Source organism: Tribolium madens, unplaced genomic scaffold (assembly GCF_015345945.1).
Source record: "Tribolium madens isolate multiple individuals breed KSU strain unplaced genomic scaffold, Tmad_KSU_1.1 Scaffold_96;HRSCAF=242;Tcas5.2_LG5, whole genome shotgun sequence".
NCBI lineage: Eukaryota > Metazoa > Arthropoda > Insecta > Coleoptera > Tenebrionidae > Tribolium > Tribolium madens.
The window spans coordinates 2,167,160-2,188,050 of NW_025401068.1; the positions used below are offsets into that span (position 1 = coordinate 2,167,160).

The 20,891-nt window shown below is 33.1% G+C and overlaps 8 protein-coding genes across 19 annotated transcripts in view; 2 read left to right on the forward strand and 6 right to left on the reverse strand.

The window, feature by feature from the left end:
- Positions 1 to 3,630: 3,630 nt before the first annotated feature.
- LOC123012465 (sodium-dependent noradrenaline transporter-like) lies at positions 3,631 to 7,446 on the reverse strand. Its single transcript, XM_044410404.1, has 13 exons — positions 7,312 to 7,446; positions 7,218 to 7,259; positions 7,042 to 7,165; positions 6,866 to 6,997; positions 6,617 to 6,815; positions 6,443 to 6,569; positions 6,252 to 6,395; positions 5,979 to 6,204; positions 5,818 to 5,933; positions 5,643 to 5,774; positions 5,398 to 5,595; positions 4,317 to 4,463; positions 3,631 to 4,273 (listed from the first exon to the last, which is right to left on the reverse strand). The coding sequence occupies exons 1-13, from the start codon at positions 7,417 to 7,419 to the stop codon at positions 4,064 to 4,066; spliced, it is 1,905 nt and encodes a 634-aa protein (XP_044266339.1). The 5' UTR covers positions 7,420 to 7,446; the 3' UTR covers positions 3,631 to 4,063.
- Positions 7,447 to 9,091: 1,645 nt separating this feature from the next.
- LOC123012494 (general transcription factor IIF subunit 2) lies at positions 9,092 to 10,166 on the forward strand. The gene is made up of 4 exons (XM_044410453.1): positions 9,092 to 9,314; positions 9,361 to 9,509; positions 9,561 to 9,772; positions 9,822 to 10,166. The coding sequence occupies exons 1-4, from the start codon at positions 9,169 to 9,171 to the stop codon at positions 10,113 to 10,115; spliced, it is 801 nt and encodes a 266-aa protein (XP_044266388.1). The 5' UTR covers positions 9,092 to 9,168; the 3' UTR covers positions 10,116 to 10,166.
- On the reverse strand, positions 10,106 to 11,410 carry LOC123012482 (beta-1,3-galactosyltransferase 6). Its single transcript, XM_044410435.1, has 2 exons — positions 10,494 to 11,410; positions 10,106 to 10,446 (listed from the first exon to the last, which is right to left on the reverse strand). The coding sequence occupies exons 1-2, from the start codon at positions 11,345 to 11,347 to the stop codon at positions 10,158 to 10,160; spliced, it is 1,143 nt and encodes a 380-aa protein (XP_044266370.1). The 5' UTR covers positions 11,348 to 11,410; the 3' UTR covers positions 10,106 to 10,157.
- Positions 11,411 to 11,511: 101 nt separating this feature from the next.
- LOC123012481 (cell division cycle-associated protein 3-like) lies at positions 11,512 to 12,940 on the reverse strand. Its single transcript, XM_044410434.1, has 3 exons — positions 12,787 to 12,940; positions 12,583 to 12,739; positions 11,512 to 12,533 (listed from the first exon to the last, which is right to left on the reverse strand). The coding sequence occupies exons 1-3, from the start codon at positions 12,921 to 12,923 to the stop codon at positions 11,637 to 11,639; spliced, it is 1,191 nt and encodes a 396-aa protein (XP_044266369.1). The 5' UTR covers positions 12,924 to 12,940; the 3' UTR covers positions 11,512 to 11,636.
- Positions 12,941 to 13,079: 139 nt separating this feature from the next.
- LOC123012458 (PAX3- and PAX7-binding protein 1) lies at positions 13,080 to 16,346 on the reverse strand. The gene is made up of 2 exons (XM_044410391.1): positions 13,531 to 16,346; positions 13,080 to 13,479 (listed from the first exon to the last, which is right to left on the reverse strand). The coding sequence occupies exon 1, from the start codon at positions 16,005 to 16,007 to the stop codon at positions 13,707 to 13,709; it is 2,301 nt and encodes a 766-aa protein (XP_044266326.1). The 5' UTR covers positions 16,008 to 16,346; the 3' UTR covers positions 13,080 to 13,479; positions 13,531 to 13,706.
- Positions 16,087 to 18,135, forward strand: LOC123012500 (very-long-chain (3R)-3-hydroxyacyl-CoA dehydratase hpo-8). The gene is made up of 5 exons (XM_044410460.1): positions 16,087 to 16,358; positions 16,412 to 16,522; positions 16,987 to 17,334; positions 17,718 to 17,896; positions 17,946 to 18,135. The coding sequence occupies exons 2-5, from the start codon at positions 16,428 to 16,430 to the stop codon at positions 18,023 to 18,025; spliced, it is 702 nt and encodes a 233-aa protein (XP_044266395.1). The 5' UTR covers positions 16,087 to 16,358; positions 16,412 to 16,427; the 3' UTR covers positions 18,026 to 18,135.
- LOC123012504 (COMM domain-containing protein 2) lies at positions 18,021 to 18,974 on the reverse strand. Its single transcript, XM_044410463.1, has 4 exons — positions 18,820 to 18,974; positions 18,612 to 18,772; positions 18,391 to 18,564; positions 18,021 to 18,341 (listed from the first exon to the last, which is right to left on the reverse strand). The coding sequence occupies exons 1-4, from the start codon at positions 18,884 to 18,886 to the stop codon at positions 18,117 to 18,119; spliced, it is 627 nt and encodes a 208-aa protein (XP_044266398.1). The 5' UTR covers positions 18,887 to 18,974; the 3' UTR covers positions 18,021 to 18,116.
- A 764-nt stretch (positions 18,975 to 19,738) lies between these two features.
- The window catches only part of LOC123012454 (nuclear receptor coactivator 1), an 87,030-nt gene continuing 85,877 nt past the window's right edge, over positions 19,739 to 20,891 (reverse strand). For 10 of the 12 annotated variants that reach the window (XM_044410384.1, XM_044410380.1, XM_044410379.1 and 7 more), the window contains 2 exons: positions 20,713 to 20,792; positions 19,739 to 20,538 (listed from right to left, as the gene is read on the reverse strand). In XM_044410384.1, the coding sequence (XP_044266319.1) occupies positions 20,461 to 20,538; positions 20,713 to 20,792 (158 nt within the window). In that variant the 3' untranslated portion in view covers positions 19,739 to 20,460. The remainder of the gene's footprint in view (positions 20,539 to 20,712; positions 20,793 to 20,891) is intronic. The other 2 variants (XM_044410388.1, XM_044410386.1) reach the window with 1 other exon arrangement.

Consider the following 20,891-nt stretch of genomic DNA (forward strand, 5'->3'; position numbering starts at 1 on the left):
CATTTTGTATAAATGTTAAACTCATTTTTAATCTAAATAGCTTTCTCCACTAATTTTTAAAAGAGAGTATTTTTGTTTATTTAAAACAAAGAAAGAAAAGTGAAAAAATACGAATTACATTATTCGTCTCCCTTTTATTTTTTAGTGAATTTGTTGAAATTGATTTATATAAAAAAATATTAGAATTCTTATGAAAAAATAAAAATGGTGGTTTCGTACTTCCAAATTCAGTTTTCAGACTTCGTGCCATATCTTTTGATCTTGTTCTTTGTCCTTTTTTACGCTTATTTTTAACAAATTTTGATCTCCATCGATATAAAACGAATGCAAACGTCCGCTCGTGTTCTATAGACTAATAAATAAAATATCAGTGACAATCGTCGGGCTGTCACGATTTAGGTCCTTTTGTATGGCACATGTGCGGCCCTAGCCAGGTGCTGGACCCTGAGTCTCGTGATATGTGGACAGTGGTCCCGTGCGTAAATATGGCCGCAAAATTCCACTTCCTCTACTAAAATAATTATCCACCAAAAAGCTCAAAAAACCAAAAATGCAACGACCAAATGATTGCAAATATTGAGAAAAAGAAACATTGAAAAAGGTTTTTTGAAAGGAAAACGCCACTCAATGGTGAGACTGCCCTTAATCTTCTGGTATGCAGCAATAAGTACTTGCCTGAACCATCAATGAAAAGATTTGACCACTCACTGAAGTAGTCGATGCACATTTTTGAAACCGAGAAAAAAGCGAAATTTCAATAGAACCGAATCTATTCAAAGTGGTAGGTTTAGCTTCGTTTCAATCTCTTTTGTTAAAAAGCGAAGGTTGGGCTCATGTAAAAAATGTGTGGCTGCCTGTGTTCCATATTTATACATCACTTAATAATAAATCTATTTTTCAATTTAGAATGCACAATTATTGCAACTTATTTTTTTACACTAAATTGAATCTATGTTTTTAAACCGAAAACTTGCTTCCACTATCCTGACGACCTTATCTTCGAATTTTTTGTCCAATCAATTCTATACATGTCTCCGAATAAACAGTTTTTACAAATTGCTGGAAAGATTTCATCCGCACTTATCTGATTTTGTCAATTGTCCATCCTAAAAGCATTCTAAACAGCTGAACCATAAACATCAAGATAAATCTAAAAAACACGTTGACCACACAATTCTACTGATGTATAAATACACAGGGCGACAAAAAAAAGTCATGTCGTGACAACTTGACAAATTTTAAATCATTTTGTTCGTCTCAGTGAGACAAATCAAATGCACTAAAAAAAATTAAAAAGTCCACACACTTTAAACTAAATAATTTTTTTCTAATTTAAATGAATTTAAAATACTTTAACTTTAAAAAACATTACTCAATAACTATTAAGCCGATTTCCTACAAATAAGGACCATTCTAAAGGGATGGCTTTTGCCCTTTAGGATGATATGAAATTTGAAATTGAATATTGGCAAACTTTTCTTCGAACAGTGTTCGAAGAAGTTCGAAGTAAATCGAAATAATCTAAGAAAAACCCTACGAGTATTTTTTTTCATCATTACCATCGTGTAGAGCATCTCTTCATTAGTTGTAATCCAAATTTTCGAAAGAATATACCAAGTAGTTTTCAAGATATGATTTTTTGAAATTAAGGTTTGCTAATCAAGCATTGCTCCATATAGGAGAAATGCATGTTAAAATCTTACTTAAAATTGCATTTTTATAAAAGTATTTGTTTTGAGACTCTTCTTTTGCTTAAAAATGGTCAATTGCACCTTCTTTGTTCTAATTAGAATAAACAAAAACTATTTATTTACTTATAACCAATAAAGAGTACCTGCCTACTAATTAAAGCAAATAAAGAGTTTTTTTTTCTTGTAAAAATGACCACTGATCATTGAGCAAAGAGGATCTAGAAGTTTAAGGCACGAGCCTTAAATATAAAGGCAAATCTTTTTCAAATCAAATCACTTTCCATTCAGATTTCGACTTGTTCACTTTGTTCTAGCTTTCTGAACTTTTTTTGAAAATGTTCTAAGTAAATGCTTTCTTATCACTTTCGAGTGATGTTAAATGCAATAAGTCACCTGATTTATTTTGTTGGTATATTCTAGGATTAGCTTCAGTTAGCTTGTAAGTAGTAGTTGTTGTGATAACAGTTGCACACGAAGCAACTGACTTATTGCATTTAACATCACTCGAAAGTGATGAGAAAGCATTTGCTGAGAACATTTTCAAAAAAATGTTCAGAAAGCTAGAACAAAGTGAACAAGTCGAAATCTGAATGGAAAGTGATTTGATATGAAAAAGATTTGCCCTTATATTTAAGACTCGTGGCTTAAACTTCTAGATCCTCTTTGCTCAATGATCAGTGGTCATTTTTACAACAAAAAAACTCTTTATTTGCTTTAATTTGTACGCAGGTACTCTTTATTTGTTTTAAGTAAAGAAACAGTTTTTGTTTATTCTAATTAGAACAGAGAATTGACCATTTTTAAGCAAAGGAAGAGTATTACAACAAATACTTTTATAAAAATGTAATGTTTAATAAGATTAACATGCATTTCTCCTATATGGCGCAATGCTTGATTAGCAAACCTTAACTTCAAAAAATCACATCTTAAAAACTACTCGGTATATTATTTTAAAAATTTGGATTCTAATTAATAAAAAGATGCTCTACACGATGGTGACAAAGAAAAAAAAATACTCGTAGGGTTTTTCTTAGATTACTTCAATTTACTTCGAACTTCTTCGAACACTGTTCGAAGAAAAGTTTGCCAATATTCAATTTCAAATTTCATATCATTCTAAAGAGCAAGGCCATCCCTTTAAAATGGTCTTTATTTGAAGGAAATCGGCCTCATAGTTATTGAGTAATAACTTTTTAAAGTTAAAGTATTTTAAATTCATCAAAAAATTATTTAGTTCAAAGTGTGTGGACTTTTTGAAATTTTTTTAGTGCATTTGATTTGTCTCACTGAGACGAACAAAATGATATAAAATTTGTCACAACATGACTCTTTTTTGTCGCCTCAAACAAGTTGTAAAGTTCTATTTTAGTATTTTTTTTCCTCTGGGTAAACTAACCAGAATTGTTTAAAATAAAAAAATTGTTCACAATTTCACTTAAATAAAAATACAATGATTCAATTATTTGTTATATTAAGTTTTAAACAGACAAAAAAATTAATTCTTTAAATTACTCAAGGTTCCAGTAACCAGAAGCTGTTCCAGGCACACTTCTTCATTTTTTACCACAGACAGCGGTCAGTAAAACGGCAGGTGGTGGCCTGCACACGGCTACTTAGGGTTATTCGGTCCATTATTGTTACCAAAAGACTGAATGTGACTTACCGCCAAGACGAGAAAAAAGCCGAATTCCGTTGTTATTTCATAATCATGACTTCGAAGAACCGTATTTCAATTTTTTTCAAACAATAACCAAATTAAATCCAGAAACACTAAAAAAACATCAACCTGCAGGCACCTGAAACAGGCATAAAAAAACCATTTACCTGTTAAACCCTGAAAAAATCGTCCAAAAAACATCCACCTCATGTCAAGATTACACGTGCCCTTGCAAAAAATCCCCACAGCTTTTAAAAATAGCCCTAGGAAAAAAAATCCCCTTCGTTTAGGCCATTGTATGTGCAACACCCCTATGTAAATCTAGAAGTATATAACACACGTAAAATGCACCCTGCGTTTTTTTATTATTAGCATCCCCAGTGAGAACGTGCTAAGCACGCGTAAACCGCCCTTTTTTCGCTTTAATAGGGGATAGTTTGATTAGGAAATGGCCATATTGTTAACCACGCGACTGAAATTGCAAGGAAGTGAAAAAATGCACCTGGATTTGTGAATGATTTTTCAATCATCAATCATGAAGGAAAAATGTCAGGTCACGCGTATCACAATATGTATTTTGAACTCTTCTTAAAAACGTCTTAAATGCGATTTAAAAGGAGGGTTTTAAACACGTGTGTGGTTTTTTCGGGAGTCCTCGAATGGTGACTTGCATGAAATTTGTAAAAGAGACTTTCGTAAAACGAACTTTATTGAATTAAAATTGAATTGATTTGTTTTGTTTGTTCCTAAAGTTTAAATTTTCCGGTTCTGAGATGGAAAAATTTTGACTTGATGGATATTCAGTACGGTAATTGCGAAGAGAATCTTGATGAATTGCGAATATTGAAGTTGTGGGTGATAATTGAACAGAGTCATTCTCCCAATCTGATTCATTCCTTCGAGGATTTAACACTCTTCTTATACCCTAAAAAACAAAATAAGGTACAAAAAAATCATTTGAATTATACCATTTCTCTTATTCCAACTATGCATTTAATCATTGCAATTAGAATCACTGGCAAAATAATAAACAAAATTATTAAAGATAGGATTATTATGTCGTGGTTATTTTCGATCTCTTGGAATTTTAGGTAAAGAGAGGCGGCTGAAAATACCTGGAAACAATGTCAATGCACGAGTGCTCAATTCAGTGGCGTAACAGTGTGAAAATGAGCCCTTAGTAAAAAAGTTATAGATATTTAGTCTTTTTTATTTTTTTATTTTTTGTGAAGAAATACAGGGTGCGTCAGAACTCGCGTCCTAGAGAATGTAAAGTAAGATACCAGGAACATGGAAAAAATGTTAAAAAAATTCTATCTATAAAATTTCGAATTTATGAGAGTTTAGATTTTGCACTTTGACTCTATTTATTTCTGTTGGAAAAAGAATTTTCCAAGTTCTTTTGCTACAGGCTATTAGAAAAGAAAGCTGTATCCTAAATTTATTGTTATTTGTGGCTTTTATTGACAAAAATTTGTACTTTTACTAAATAATTATAAAAATAACTTAAACAACAAGATCATCAGTGTCATTAAATAGACATAAAAAAGTCAAATTTCAAAAAATAAATGTCCAAATTTTTTGACAGATAGAATTTTTTCCATTTTCCTGGTATTTATCTTACTTGATTTTTTTCTCTAAGGCGCGAGTTCTGACACACGCTGTACAGTGTTTGTACTGTTTTTTACGTAAAATGTACAATTTTTGCATTCTTTTTGTTTCCAAGTTTCAAAATTAAATACATAAATCAACATTTTTCGCTACGTATTTAGGTATGTTTGCGTTAATAATAATCCACAACATACAGTTTTATTTTTTAAGAATCGTTAAGATACTTTTAGGGTACTTAATTCTTTTAATTGGAATAGAATCTCGACATTGTAATATTTTGTTGAATTCTTTTCGTCGTTAATTACAAACACATCATCAATTTTATAAAATTGTTAATAACAATAACACATTTTAAAACTGTTTTTTAACAATTTATTATTGATGCTAAGGGCCCCCTTGATAGTTACGCCACTGGCTTAATCAAAAAAGTCCACTTACAGAAAACACTGCTGGTAACAACAACCACGTAATCTGAAAAAAATAATTAGGAACAAATCCTAACATAAATTCAATATCGTCGCAAAAATTTCGAAAACCATAAAAATATGACACTGATAACAGTTCAAAAGTGAGAATTATAAGTAAAGCGGTTGCAATAAAGTTTTTATTAATTGACATAATAATAGCAAAACCCCACTACAAATAATCAAAAAATAAAAAAAAAATGTTAAAATATTTTTTACCTTGAAATCACCAACAAGAGTCGAACAAATGCACAGAAAGGAACAAGTCATTATTATAACTATTTTACGTCTTCTTTTATCGATTAGAACATAACTACTTATGTACAGAAGCAAAATTTGGACATATTCTAGCTGAAAGACTATGAATTATAATATTTCGTGTCGCTTTACTTACCAAAGAGTATAAACAGCTACAAAATAACACAAGGTAGTAAATAACCACAGTAAAGTTACTCGCACCTTTACCCAACATATTGAATAGAGGCGTGTATAAAACATGAACGTGAAGTTCTAAAAAATGTGTTCAAATTTCTTTACAAATTTACAATGTTACACCTTCGTGTTTTTCCGGTAATGTTTTTTTGTTTTGACCAACTAAAATTCCTGCAGAACTGAAGAAAATAATCCCTGACAATAAAGTGCAAATGAAAGTGACCACATTTATCATTAGAGTGTCACAAGGTGACCAGTATTTCAGTTTAGAAATAGACCATATTGTAATCAAAGGACCTGCTCCTACACCAAGACTTACAACACTTTGTTCCAATGGATAAATCCAAGTCTGGAAAAGTATTTCAAAAATTGTAAATACTCAAAATTGATTTTTACACGGATCTGGAGGATATCATTCGTTGTTGGAATAAACATTCGACTCAGACCTGTAAAATTTCCATCCTTTGAATCCATTATTAAACCAACAGTGGTGGCGTATATTAGCACCAAAATAATTGAAAGGCTGTGTATTATTACAACCTGAAAATGCATTTTTGAGAGGAAGAATAATTAAGTTAAGTTGGCACCCAATGATGTCGCAGAATACTGAACCAAGTGACAATTAAAATTATTAACCAAATAAAAACGAGAAGTACTGCGTTCCGCCAATTATAGTAATGTGCGTCTGCGTCCATATACCTTTCAACATAATTGCTAAAAAATAAAATTTAAAATTGAGCAATTTTGTTTAAATTCCTTACTAAAAGAAAATAAATTCGGGAGAGTGAGTGAAGTTGGTATAGTTGGTTTTACAACCGTACATTTTTATAGGGTCTGAACAGTACGAATGAGGCATTTTGTTATAAAATCCGGTAAAAACGTATACTAAAGAGTATACGCAAATCATACTGTACAAAAAAGTCGCTATTATGCAATAAAATGCCATCGAAAGTGTTATTCCTGAAACAGTTAATTGATAAGAGAAAGATAGTTAACGAAGATTTAAACACCTTCCATAATGGGGCAAAGGGTGAAAAGTTTAGCAAAACCTTTCATAAAATACTGACTGAGACTAACTTCAAAAACTAGCAATGACACTCCAATTATCCAACTGTACACAATATACAAATACATGTATGTTGCTAAAAATTGAAATAAAGTGCAAAAATTATGAGTGTATTGATACCATTTCCGTAAATAAACGACTGTTGTGGAAACCTCCATATATTAGCTGGGCCTAAACAAAAACTCAAAATTCGGAAAAAGAATTTCGCTCTTCGTTTCCAATTTGCTTCATTATCGTTCGCGCTCTGCAAAATTGTGTTTACTTATTTATAAATAATTGAGAAAACTTTGTTATACGAAGAAGGAAGCAGCTGTGGAAAAAACATCGGACGGGCTGGGCTACAAAGTGTTTTAAAAATTATCGATGTTTTAGAAAAATTAATCACATTACGACAATATCCCTCGGTTTCAGGATCGTAACATGAGATCCCATTTGTGACGTTGCCACGTCGGGATAGCGAAACATTCCATGGGACATACTCCCATAATCCGGGATCATTTTGCAAATTTCTGAACAACTTTCAAAAATGACACTTGCGTAACAACACTACGCGATTTCATAATTACTATGTTACTTTAATGAATATTTTTTATAAACAAAAGACTAATTTTACTATTTAATTAATTTATTTAGTTAATTCATGTGATTTGGCTCAATTTGAAGTTGGGAATCAACCACCTCAATCAAAGTATTTTTCAACCAAACTGACTTCAAAAAGAGTTTTCTTCCAAAATAAAGCAATTTGAGCTATTTTCAATCCAATTTTGTTCGATTTTAATAGAGAATTAATTATAAATTAATGTATTGTATAAAATAATTGCTTCTATCTTAATTTTAGGCTGAAATAAAGCAATTATTTGAAAAAGTATTTTTCAACCAAATACTGACTTCAATAAGAGTTTTCTTCCAAAATAAAGGAATTTGAGTTATTTTCAATCCAATTTTGTTCGATTTTAATACAGAATTAATTATAAATTAATGTATTGTATAAAATAATTGCTTCTATCTTAATTTTAGGCTGAAATAAAGCAATTTGTGATATGTTCAATCGATTTGGCTCAATTTTAAGTTGGGAATCAACCTGAATCAAAGTATTTCAACCAAATACTGGATTCAATAAGAGTTTTCTTCCAAAATAAAGCAATTTGAGCTATTTTCAATCCAATTTTGCTCGATTTCAATACAGAATTATTTCGAAATTAATGTATTTTATAAAAATAATTGCTTCAATCTTAATTTTAGGCTGAAATAAAGCAATTTGTGATATTTTCAATCAATTTTCCTCAATCTTAGGCCGGGAATCAAACTGGATCAAAGTATTTCAACAAAATACTAGCTTGAATAAGAGTTTTCTTCTAAAATAAATCAATTTGAGCTATTTTCAATTCAATTTTTCTCGATTTTAATACAGAATTAATTCGAAATTAATGTATTTTGTAAAAATAATTTCTTTAATCCGAATTTTAGCGGTTTCGCTTTATTTTAAGCCGGAAATTAACCTGAATCAAAATATTTCAACACACTAATGTTTTTTTAAAAACAATTTGAGCTATTTTCAATCCAATTTTGCTCGATTTTATTACAGAATTAATTCAAAATTAATGTTTTTTATTAAAATAATTGCTTTAATTTTAATTTTAGGCAGAAATAAAGCAATTTGAGCTATTTTTAATTAAATTTTGGTCGATTTTAATACAGAATTAATTCGAAATTAATGTATTTTATAAAAAATAATTGCTTGAATCCTAATTTTAGGCTGAAATAAAGCAGTTTTAATTACTCAAATTTTTACTTTTTGTAAAAATAATAATAGTGATTTGTAAATTTGTATGTAAAACAAGACACAAGTTTTGTAAATCACAAATATGAAGTCTGTTTTCAGAAATAATGGCCAAGGAAGATGTATGTAAGTATAAAAAAAAACAACTTATAGTAAATACAAAACTTTTTTTAATGGTATGCAACCAACATTACACACGTGCAAAATTTACTGAATATTTTGTCCTTACGGTCAATTTTAAATAACGTATGAGTTCTGAAAAGTACTTTTTTATAGACTATTTTGTAAATTTTACGGTCGTTTTCGGAAAAAACAAAAGGTTTTTATTAGTTACCGCCAAAATTTAAAATAAACCCTTACAAGGTCTGTCAATTAACAGATGACACTGATGACAGCTACGTTCAAACAAACATAACCTGTAATAAATATTTTATGTTTTAATTGTCAGTTTTTAATTTAAACCGAAAATGTCTAAAGATTCGCATATTGATAGAGACTTAGACTTGTCTAACGCAACCCGTGGCGTGTGGTTGGTTAAAGTTCCAAAATACGTGGCAAACAGATGGGAGAAAGCCCCCAGTGATATGGAAGTTGGCAAATTAAAAATTACAAAGTAAGACTCAAACCATTAAAACGTGACTTTATTTGGATTTTCAAAGGAATGGAACACCCCCACAAGTCTCATTAACGTTGTCTTCAGCAATTTTAAATTTGAATGAACCAGGAGAGGAAAGTATTCCGAAGGACCACCGTTTGGACGTTTCAAAAGTAACACAGCAGACTTTAGGAGTGTTTTCGCATGTGATACGTAAGGCGAAATTAATTGGATAATTGGATCAAAATTAACCGTAAATTATAGCCACACAAACCGATGCTGTTGTGCCTGAAACTGAAAAGTTATACATGGAGGGCAAAATTGTCCAAAAACTTGAATGCAGGCCCTATGCCGATAACTGCTACATGAAACTTAAATTGGAATCAATCAGAAAAGCGTCATTACCGACGCGAAAAGTTAAACAACTTGATAGAGTTGTTACATCTTATAAACCAGTCTCAGATCACAAAAATAATGTAAACACGTTAAGTGAACTTGTAATGAATTTTAATTGTTTTTTTTTAGATTGAGTACATGGAGAGAAAGAAAGCTGAAGGTAAAAAGGCTCGTGATGATAAAGACGCCGTTTTGGAAATGTTATTCGCCGCATTTGAAAAGCATCAATATTACAATATTAGGGATTTAGTAAAGATTACTAAACAACCAATTACGTATTTAAAAGAAATCCTCAAGGAAGTGTGTAATTACAATTTGAAGAATCCTCATAAAAATATGTGGGAATTGAAACCTGAGTATAGGCATTACAAACAACCTGAAGTGGCTGATGACAAGAAGGACTCGCAATCAGATGATGATTGATGAGTTTATTGTAAAAATGCATGAACGTAAATAAATACAATTTTAAGTTTTTTCTTTCTCTTTGAGGTTACAACACTGACTAGGGGGCACAGCCCAGTTATAAAAATAATGGCGTCTTTTTATACTGGTTGCACTACATAAATTATTAGTTGTGATGATGTTATCGTACATTTTCTGCATTTCTTCCTTTGTTATGTTATGAGTGATCAAGTAGAAGTTTTGGCAACCTCTTGAAGTCCACTCAGTATCAAATCTTATGTCATGGAGTCTCAAAATATTTGTGACAGGGGCCAACCAACTCCCTACACTCACATCTTCAGAGTTATACTGTCTGAAATTACAAATAAATTCTCTATTTCTTATTTTTAAAAGAAATACCTAAAATTATCTCGATTCTGAGCAATAAATGATATAAGTTTTCTTGATAAAATATACCCTCCTCCAAGGGCATAAGGTACATATCTATCACAAGATATCCAGTTGGGTTCCTTCCACTTCCCTGCAGTTTTTACTTTGGCGCTCCCATGGAAGTAACCCCAGTACAACTCCAATTCGTTTTTGGTGCCATCTTTGTTTATTTGCACGTTTGACCGAATAAATGGGGACGCATCATTTTCAGCCAATGATTTGACGTATTTCAAATCAGATTTGAGATAAATTAGTTCCACATTTGCAATCTCTGTTGATAGTTTATCAAGCCGCACAAAACTATCATCGTCACACTTGAGGACATATCTGAACCCCAATCCATAGTCAAATTGCTCATCCAACCACTCAAAACTTTTCAACACTTTCATTGTAAGATTCTGGTAACTATCATACATAGGAAGAATTAAAATATCACTAAACTGAGATTGTTCAGTACTTAAATGTAAAATATCATCAACAGACAAACCTAAACTTCCAATGACAAAGTAATGTTTCATTTTAAATTTAATATTCTCCTCATCTTCAGGGTTCGTATCCACGAGTTGAAGCCAAGTTTGGCGAATCACATTTCGCCTGTCCATATTTCTGGGGGCTGAGAGAATTAAAATAATGAGGTCCGGATTTTTTAACTTTGAGTTTCTCATGATGTTGTATTCCCTATCTGAATCTTCAATTTTACAAGTCTTGTCGATGGGGGTTAGGTTTATTGTTAACATACAACCGAACAAAAATGAGAAAACCATCAAAATTGAAGTTTTGTAATATTTTAGCTTGCTCACTTTTCTTCTCATGGTTTCAAACATAGTTTTTACAAAAATCGAATGTTTTTGTTTGCATTGTGACAAGCACAGGTGACAAGTGACAGATACAAAAAAAAACCTAGCTAATCAAGCTTGCCAATACAGAAAAAACTATAAAACATTTAAATTTGTTCAACTTGGTTTGAAAAAGGTTTAATAAAACAACATTTCAAGTAACACTTGTTTAAATCGACATAAAAATATTCACATAACTTAGCTAATAGTAAAATAACTTACAAAAAAGTAGCACAATTCTTATTAAAGTTGAACAAATGTGAGAACACAAAACCAATTAAATAATCAAGGTCTTGTCTGCATCCCAATGTGGGGTTTTAGAATGCATGTTCATTGGAGGAGTATTTTCACATTGAACGCCAATTCTTCTCGGATTATCCTTTAAAACTGGAATTCTACTCTCAGACTTCCTTGGTTTATCACTGACTCTTAATTTACTTGCCGCCTTTTTATTGACTTCATTACCATTTCTGACACTCAGAGGCGTGCGATTATTTTCCCTGACTTTAGCCAGTCTCGGAGTGAGTTTGTTGTCATCCTCATTCTCATCTTCATAAATCAAGTTTGTAAGTTTTTTATCAAAATCTTTCACTTGAGCTGTGACATTAATTTCTTTTTCTTCTGTAAGTTTTTCATCAAGTTCTTTCGGTTCTGCTTCTTCGTTTAACTTATCAGGAATCCAGTTGTTTGTGGAGTCCACTTGTAAATTCTCCATTTGACTTTTTAACTTGTTGGAGGGCAAGTCTTCAGGTATCTCAACTGGCAAGCTTGCATTTAAGTTAGCCTTAGCTTGGACACTGTCCAAGTCAGTCTCTGTAAAATCAATATTAGTTTCAAGAAGCCCCACAACAGACTTTCTCTTGTTATAATTGGTAACTAATGAAACTGGACTAGTGCTCAGAAGTTTAGGTGGAACAATAATCGATTTTTTTTCAACTGCCTTAGGTGTTGTTTGAATCTCAAACTTGCGGACGTTATCTAAATTTTTGTTTTTCAATAATTTTGGTTGTTTCTCCTTTGTGACAGCCCCCACAATTATGGGAGTTCTATTAAATTCGACAGTTGGGGACCGCGGATCAATTCCTAGGACTAGATTTACAGTTTCGTTGGTGTCCTGAGTTGCATTTTCGATTATGTTTGGCGAGTTTTCAATAGTTTCACCCCTCAGAATTAGCTAGAAACATTGTGCAATCAACATATAATATTAGGTGGATTTCTCTCACTTCTAGAGGTGTTCTGGCAATATTAGCACTCGGTGATCTCGGATCCAAAGGTGTTAGAATCGGAGTAGACGGCGTGCTCACATTTTGAGAATCCTCTTGGTGGTCTTCCTCCTGATTTGAAGGTTGTTCAATTTTGCTTTCTTGACCACCCATTGTTCTAGAAAATAAATCGTTTTATTGCCTTCAAATATTTATACAATTTACCTTTTCGTATTAGGAATAAATAGAATAATAATCACTGGAGTCGTTTTTTCAAAACAACAAGAACACCAACAAGAAAACGGGCATTTAAATTCAAGTTGAACAAAACAAAAACCGTTAGAGAATTTTGCTGCCAACATACCGGCACAAAAATCACTTCGAAAAAAAGAATTTAATTCTTATGAATTTTATTAAATTAGTCGATTTTCCATGATTTTGATATTATTTTGTTATACCAACAAATTACAAATAAATAAAATGCATCTAAAAATTGTAAATGATTTATTTAATTTGGAGTCATGTGACACAGATTATCTGCTGGTTGTAAACGGGTAATCTGTGCATGTGACGTTAAATGTTTTTTTTTTAATTCAAAAGTGCGCGCCATTAACGTTACAATAAAAAAATGATATTTTATTTAGAAGTAAACTTTAACTAAAAATAACAAATATAAATAATGTTCCAAAAATTGTCTTGCATTTCATAGCCGTAATTAAAAATGTCCGTTAAAATACTAAAATTTTCAAAACTTGCAACATCATACTCGATGAAAATTTTTCTGTACATTTGTAATTGTACCATAGTGAACATAATGGCATTATTTATAACATTGCTAAAAAATTTACCAAACAAAGCAATTTTGTTTAATTCGGAATGTTCGGTTTCTTCTAAATATCCAGTTTTTTTGAACGGTGACTGAAATATTTCGTACATTATTTTTTTTATTTACTTTTGTTTAATACTGACCTGTATTAAAATAAATGCAAGCGAAGAGTAAAACAAACGAAGCCATGTTTGCAGTCTCATGAGTAAAAACAGTTTTTAATTAAATGAGACTGGGTGTAGGATTCAAAGACACCCACAATACTATTCAAAGAAAAATCTTCATCAAAATTTCATTTTATTATCACACTATTATACATTTAGGTGCGCAATGTTTTAAGAATATTATTTAAAATATCAATACTTTCCAAATGCAGAGGATTATTTTTATCCAACTGCTGGGACAGATTCAACACACTCGAACTAAACATTTTTAATTCCGCAGTGTTACTCTGTAACCAAATCCTTGGCAAAATCAAACTAATTAAACTAACTTTAGACACCGCATCAGTCAATAAACAAAACTTTACAGCACTCAGCAAATATCTATTCAATAATGAATTCAACGCCAATTCTTTGAGTGTATTATCGTTGAGCACACCTTGCCAACTCGTAATATTCTTCAACAATTTCAACCCGCTAGCAAACTGTCTTTGAAAAAAGGGCGACTTGCTTTCAATCAATTTCGGCGTGAGCGGAATAAAAACATCATGTTCAAGGGCACACTTCATTTTGTGCAAAATCGCGTTGAATAAATTATTCAACGCTTTACTCGCCGGGCCTAAAGTTGGAAACTTGCGAACGTAGCGAGTGATAATTCCGACCAGTTTCAAAGTCTGGGAACTGGACAAAGGGTCCCAACACCGGTCCACCAACTGTGTCAATTTTGGAATAATTATTTTCTCGACTATAGTTGGCAGGAGGTTAATATCGGGATCTTGGGCAAGAGTGGCCTCACTCTCGTCATCGTGTAACCCATACAAGGCCAAGGTTCGGTACCATTCGAGCCTTTCTATGTCCAAAGAGTCGTTCAAAGGGTCCCAAAAGATCAAATCGAGCCTCACGAGGGGGCTCACGACTTTAGGGAGACACAAAGTGGCATAAGCCTCGTTGTATGCCGCCAAATCGGTCTCTCGCCACTCCTCAAACTTGATCAGAATATTCGCAACAGAGGAGTAGTCCTCCACCACGTCCTCGAAAACCTCCTGGATTTCGCCCTCGAGTTGCTCGCGTTCTTTGTCAAAATTGAGCATGTCTTGTTGGGAGATTTCATCATCGCTTGACATGCCTTCAACGTGTTTTGGTTGCCCCCCTATTTCCCTCGCCCTGCGTCTCCTAGTCCGTCTACCCTCCCTCTCAGCGGCCCTCCTGATCTTCTCTTCATCTTCTGTAACTTTCTTCATTCCGGCTTTATTCGTAGCTTCCTCGGCTTGGTCTCGCACATCTTGTCTTCGTCGTTCAATCAACCATTCCGAGCGTTTGGCCAATTGGTCCATAGCCCTCTGTTCCAAACTCGCAATCACCCCGACTTTCTCATCAAGACACTCAACCAAATCGGTGATGTACCCTCGAAGCTCTTGATAAAACTTGAATCTTTCAGCTGCGACCGGTGCTTTCGTTTTCAACTCATCCAATTCCTTGCTAATTTGCTCAATATCTTGCTGATTCTGTTGCAATTTCTTGATGTTATTCTCGCGTGACTCGCACACGGATTGGTAGTGTTCTCGTAGTTTATCTGCGATCATTTGTGGAGTCCGGGGGATTCCCGGATCGATAGCTTGTGTGGGGGCTGTCACTGTTGTAATTTCGGGTTGGTATTCGGTGTATAAGAGTTCAGAGGTCAGGGCAGAGGCCCCTGTGACCCCCTTCCTGATCTGCTGGTGCTCCCACTCGTCCACTTCTTGATCCGACTCTTGCGCCGCTAAAAACTGTTCCCGTCTTCGTTCTTGGTCTCTCAATGCCAAATTCACATCCATGTCAATCCTCTCATCGTCGCTCCCATCATTATCATCTTCCCTCATTAATCTTCCCTTATCTTCAGGCTCTTCTTCCTCCACTGGGATGTAATCCCCCATTTCCCGCGCTCGTTGGCGACGTTTTCGAGCAGCATGAATCATAGCTGCATCAGGGATCGCCCCCGACTCTAAAACCTTCTTAAAATTATCCGGTTTTGAAAATTTGTGGGTGGTTGGGGCTTCATCCTCATCAGATAAGTCGTCTTTACCAGCACATAACGCATCACGGCCGCTCAAAATCAAAGGTGGGGCCGATTTGTGGTTTACTACTAGGACTAAATCATCGGTTACAATCTCTGTCTTAACTTTGGATTTGATCTCCTTTTCGGGCTTTGTCTCTTTTTTCTTTTGGCGTTCTTTTTCAAACATTTTCATGACTTTTTTGCTGTGCGACGATTTTTTCACTTGGAATACTTCACCTTCCTCCTCTGTTTCAAAGCTGAGAAGGGGCTGTTTCGGTTTGTGTTTGGATTTGCTCTCTTTCTTCTTGTGTTCGCGGTCTTGAGGAGGCTGCTCCTCCACTTCCATGGGTTCGTCTTCTTCATCATCGTTTTCGGTGAACACGCGGCGCTGGATTGTCTTTTTCGGTTTACGGAATAAAGACATCCTTTTAAAAATTATTTAACACGATTTGGAACTTTATGTAAAAGTTTGGTTATGTTAATTTTCTGTTAAGATGACGTTTTGTTGACGTTTTCAAACATAACCTCTTTTCAGGTTTACAAATTATTATAAATCTTATAATTTTATAGAATTAGAAATAAATGATCCCTAATAAATTGGCCTAAATTAGTGTAAATTCTGCGGTTTTATGAAACTCAATAATTCATAGTGTGTTAAAATTGATTGCCTATATCTAGAGATGGTTTAAAACTGGATGTCCTTTACCTTTGGATCGTTAAAGAAAAAGTGGGGGCACCTCGTCGGTGATACAACTTTTGGGGGTCATTCGATAGCGTTAGTAGTTTGTATACCCGTTACATTTTTACTCCAGTAGACAGATTTTGTAGTAACTGCTTTTGAAAAATGGCTAATGCAAAACCATCAAATAAACCAAAAAAAGAAATTTCTGGCATAGCTAAAACGTATTTAATTGGATATAATTTCATAGAAACTATAGGGTAAGTGCTTAAAAATGAGTTAATGTAGTTTTAAGTATCTCATTAATTTCAAAAATGTTCCATTAACAAATTGGAATATTTTTTTTGTAAAATAATTAAATGTACACAAAAACTAATCAGACAATCATAATTAATTAATAAAAGACGTTTATTTATCGGTCTTCATTGTAATAAGCCTGTTTTTTTAATTAAAAAATATGTTATTAAAACGGAAACGTTTGAGGATCGTAATTTTTATTTAATTTTTTTGTTGAACTTTCCACTTATGTGTCTTATGTGATTCAGCCTATTGTGTATTAAAATTTTGTCGATTCATAAATTTATTCCGATGTAAACATACCTGTTTGAACTTTAACCCATCAGCCGATTATTTCCTTTGATTGAATTCTGCTCAACTTTTTTTTTTCAATTACAATAAGAATTTTTATGTGGTAAATTATCCTTCAAACTTGCGTTTGTTTCAGGTGGTCCTACATTTTATACCTCCTCGTTAATTATCATTTATCGTCTTCAAAAACCCAGTCTCTCTATGACATGGTAAAATGGTCCCTAATTATTTTTCAAAACGCGGCCGTTTTAGAAGTGGTGCACACCCTAATTCGCATAGTACCATCAAACCCCCTTATTACTGCCATGCAAGTTGCTTCAAGAGTGATTGTAGTTTGTGGAGTAATTTTAGCAACGAAAGCAGGTCGAGAGACAATTGGTCTACATTTAGCCCTTGCTGCATGGTCCATAACAGAAATAATCCGATATGGAAATTACACTTTAAATTTAACTGGGGGTGTACCACATATTGTGACGTGGCTGAGGTAAGATTTGTTTTCAAACAATATGTTTTCCGGTTGTGAACACAAACGCCTGCTGTTACTGATAAAAGTTGCAGTGTGTTGGGAATAACAGTTTAGTTTTTGCGTTCAATTATTTACCTTTGATGTATGTAGATGTAAACCATGCACGCAAAAAATTAAAAACATTTGTTTTCAATGATGTTACATGAAATTGCAAGCTAAACAATTAAAATAGAATCACCTTTATCACTATGCAGTAATTATTAATGTCGTAATCAATATTTAGACTTGCTAAGTAAAATGTCTTCAAAACGGTTTGTTTTTTTAATTAAAAACACTTTAAAGTAACGCTTTGTCCTTGCTTTAATGTTTTTAGGCTCTAATTTTATTCTTTACCATTTTAGATATACAACATTTATTATTCTCTATCCAATTGGAGTAACTGGCGAGCTTTTGTGCATCTATGCTGCACAGAAAGAAGTAGGAGAGAAGAAGATTTTTACAATTGAAATGCCAAACGCACTGAATTTCACGTTCGACTATCAGAAAGTTCTTTGGGGTTTAATGTTCCTTTACATCCCATGTATGTCACTTTTCAGGTTGTTTGTCAACATTTAATTTTTCATTTTCAGTGTTTCCGAAATTATACATGCATATGTGGACATTGAGGAGAAAAGTTTTGGGTGGTGGTCAGCAAAAGAAAGATAAATGAGATGATCTTTTGATTATTTATCAACTTTTTATAAGACTTTTTATTTAAAAAATATTTGGTGAAAGGTTGTGTTATTTCACTTACAAAAGAATTAAACTTTGTTATCTAAAGTTCGTTGTATTTTCCTTGAGTGTCTACTTCTTGATTCATTGAGTGCCTTTTCTAACTCGTGTGCAATGTGTTGCAAATTAGTGACGTCAGTTTGTAGCAAATGATGCTCTTTGTGGTATCCACTACCATCATCTTTTAATGTTTTTAAAGCTAAATCTAGAGTTATCAAGGGCACAACTTGATGATGTAGACTTCTACTAGACACCTAGAATCTTGCAATGACTATACCAACTTTATACAAAATTAATTAGTACCTGAACTTCAAACCTCCACTCTAAATTATCATAATGGGGTTCATTGACGGTGAGTTTATTTAAAATTTGCGTTATTTCCGCCTTTTTTGATTCGTAAAATTTGTGGAGGATGTTTTCTTGTTCAGGAGAGAACCCTAGAGTCAAAATTGAATCTCTAAAATCGGCTTCACTTAACTGAAAACAAAATTAATGCCTGGTGGAAACTAGAGATAATTTTGCACCTTATGTTTACAACTCAGTAGAAGCAAATTGACCAAACCGTACACACAATTTTGTACTGCATCCACTTCTACTGATAATTTTTCAGCTGCAGCTGCGTAAAATTTCAAGTTGGGGCCGTTTTGGAGGAAATCTATTGCTAGTTTGCAAAAATCAATCAGCACTGAAAAAAAATGAGTAATCAAAAATGCAAAAACTTAATTCACATACCTTGCACTGATTGGTTCGTTAAAAGGCTCAAGTGTTCTTTGTGGTCATTTCGTAAAGAAATTAACATTTTTCTGCATTTATTACTTTTTCCAAAAATGTAACCTTACTTTTTTTGCATTTGTCAAGTAAATAAGTAATGCGCATGTGCAGTAACGCCGAACGTTGTGAAACACTCTGTTTTGTTGGTTGCATAAAACTTCAGAAACGAAACACCCAATTTTTTAATAACAGAAAAAGGCGTTAAATTTATTGCAATTTTTCAGTAAAATACTAAATACCAATAGTAAAGAATATTCTTGCGCAGGGACCATACATTGTTATATAACCAAGACTGAAAGTAAGTACCTAAATAGGTTCCCTAAATGTTATTTTACTTGTTTTGATTAAAATTACTGAACGTTTATTTTTACTGCGCAAATTGGCGTTAGATACTGTGTATATACTATCTTTTTACTGTGGACTTTTATACTGAGCAAATTATTATTATATTAATAATTTCTAGTCTTTTACCATGAAAAAATTAATAAATACTGATCAGTGATTTTCATTTTAATATCAAAATCGAACTAATGAGCACATTATTACTGGTACCTAAAATCTTTTACTATAAGCGATATTCAAGTTCAAAATCTTTACGACTATCAAATGCATACAAATCGAAAAAATTGGTACTTAGAATTTTTAGATAAAATTTACTAAATGTTAAATCATTTATTTACTCAATCAAGTATACCATAATTTTTTTGTTGATGAATAGAAGAGAAATTATGAGCGAACAGTAAGTGTATATTTCTACTACGAATGTTGTGTTGAAAATAGGACCAATGGGAGTTTAGAGTTGAAGGGAAGTGCAATGAACAATAAATGTACACACATTGTCGTGTAATTTATTAAACGAGGAAAACAAATAAAATGCACATAGAAATTATACTTTTATTTTAATATATATAGATATATTTCAAAACTCCAGTAATGTACAAAAAATATCTGTGTAATTAAATAATGTTTTGTCTGTCAATTTGTTCATTTCTTTTAATTTAGTGGCGGGGTGTAATTGACAATAATCAAGTATGAATGCTATTACTAATAAGGTCTAGGAACGTCCCTAGCAACAGTAACATGGCTTGGATGCCTATCACAATGTCCAACAAAACGAGCTCTCCAAATAACGTATTTTAAATTATGTATAAAATATTAACAGTTACTATGTTATTATTTTAAAATTCACTTTTATCTTTTTTTATGTTTTTTGGTAATGCGTAGCTTGAACACTCACTGAAAGGAAGACAACACTAAACACATCCAAAATAATGAATAACAGCAGGGTAGGTGCTGCAGCACAGCCGCCGCTCAATTACGTAATCATAATCAAAAATTTAAACAAGTCCAATAATAAAATATAATTATGTATAATTGTTATTTATATATAATATTGTATATATAAATATAAACAAAGTCCTCCTATTTATTTACAATTGCACTCAAGCCCTCTGCGCCTTCCCTCGCTCCGCACTACCCTAACGAAACGAACAAGCAACGTAGTAATGCACTTGATACAGCTAACCTGTCTAAATTACAGCCTGCGGTACTGAACCGATGAGGTACCTAGTAGTATATATCTCTATTATGTACACGCGGTGGTCACTCGGACAGCAGCTTCTGCAGCAGCGACGACGACTTGTTACCGTGATCACCTGGCCGCGCCTCCTCCATAGTACTCTGTAATCAACCAACAATCAACCCACATTCGACTCAAATCGAAAGAAAAGGACCCCATGTAGAAACACACACATTTCTACGAGGGCCCAGGACGCTATTCGACATGCAAGCGGTTAGTAACAGAGCAAGCGGGACAAGCGTGTCAAAGGAAAGGTCATTGCTTGCTTGGCTTACCCTGGAGGTCGCTGGCTGCGGAGACATTGAGCCCACATCTGAACCAATCGTACCCCAAAGTTTCGGGCTATCACTCGCACCTGCACGCAACAATGATGTCATTGTACGCACTCCCTGCAGGAGTACCTTTGCCGCCTTGGATGCCACACTTCAATTCCATACTTTGTCTAGTCAATCCA

Bases quoted from the DNA above. Each gene is read 5' to 3' on its own strand.
- LOC123012494 (XM_044410453.1), top strand. From the start codon at position 9,169: ATGTCTAAAGATTCGCATATTGATAGAGACTTAGACTTGTCTAACGCA. The intron at 9,315-9,360 runs GTAAGACTCAAA...GGATTTTCAAAG, and splicing joins GGCAAATTAAAAATTACAAA to GAATGGAACACCCCCACAAG. The intron at 9,510-9,560 runs GTAAGGCGAAAT...CGTAAATTATAG, and splicing joins AGTGTTTTCGCATGTGATAC to CCACACAAACCGATGCTGTT.
- LOC123012500 (XM_044410460.1), top strand. From the start codon at position 16,428: ATGGCTAATGCAAAACCATCAAATAAACCAAAAAAAGAAATTTCTGGC. The intron at 16,523-16,986 runs GTAAGTGCTTAA...CGTTTGTTTCAG, and splicing joins AATTTCATAGAAACTATAGG to GTGGTCCTACATTTTATACC. The intron at 17,897-17,945 runs GTATGTCACTTT...TTTCATTTTCAG, and splicing joins AATGTTCCTTTACATCCCAT to TGTTTCCGAAATTATACATG.
- LOC123012465 (XM_044410404.1), bottom strand. From the start codon at position 7,419: ATGATCCCGGATTATGGGAGTATGTCCCATGGAATGTTTCGCTATCCC. The intron at 5,596-5,642 runs GTAAAAAATATT...GATTATTTGTAG, and splicing joins CTCTTGTTGGTGATTTCAAG to TGGGGTTTTGCTATTATTAT. The intron at 4,274-4,316 runs GTATAATTCAAA...TTTGTTTTTTAG, and splicing joins TAGTTGGAATAAGAGAAATG to GGTATAAGAAGAGTGTTAAA.
- LOC123012482 (XM_044410435.1), bottom strand. From the start codon at position 11,347: ATGTTTGAAACCATGAGAAGAAAAGTGAGCAAGCTAAAATATTACAAA. The intron at 10,447-10,493 runs GTATTTCTTTTA...TTGTAATTTCAG, and splicing joins CAGAATCGAGATAATTTTAG to ACAGTATAACTCTGAAGATG.
- LOC123012458 (XM_044410391.1), bottom strand. From the start codon at position 16,007: ATGTCTTTATTCCGTAAACCGAAAAAGACAATCCAGCGCCGCGTGTTC.
- LOC123012481 (XM_044410434.1), bottom strand. From the start codon at position 12,923: ATGTTGGCAGCAAAATTCTCTAACGGTTTTTGTTTTGTTCAACTTGAA. The intron at 12,740-12,786 runs GTAAATTGTATA...TTTATTTTCTAG, and splicing joins TTTATTCCTAATACGAAAAG to AACAATGGGTGGTCAAGAAA. The intron at 12,534-12,582 runs GTGAGAGAAATC...CAATGTTTCTAG, and splicing joins TTGCCAGAACACCTCTAGAA to CTAATTCTGAGGGGTGAAAC.
- LOC123012504 (XM_044410463.1), bottom strand. From the start codon at position 18,886: ATGTTAATTTCTTTACGAAATGACCACAAAGAACACTTGAGCCTTTTA. The intron at 18,773-18,819 runs GTATGTGAATTA...ATTTTTTTTCAG, and splicing joins AACGAACCAATCAGTGCAAG to TGCTGATTGATTTTTGCAAA. The intron at 18,342-18,390 runs GTACTAATTAAT...GCAAGATTCTAG, and splicing joins AGTGGAGGTTTGAAGTTCAG to GTGTCTAGTAGAAGTCTACA.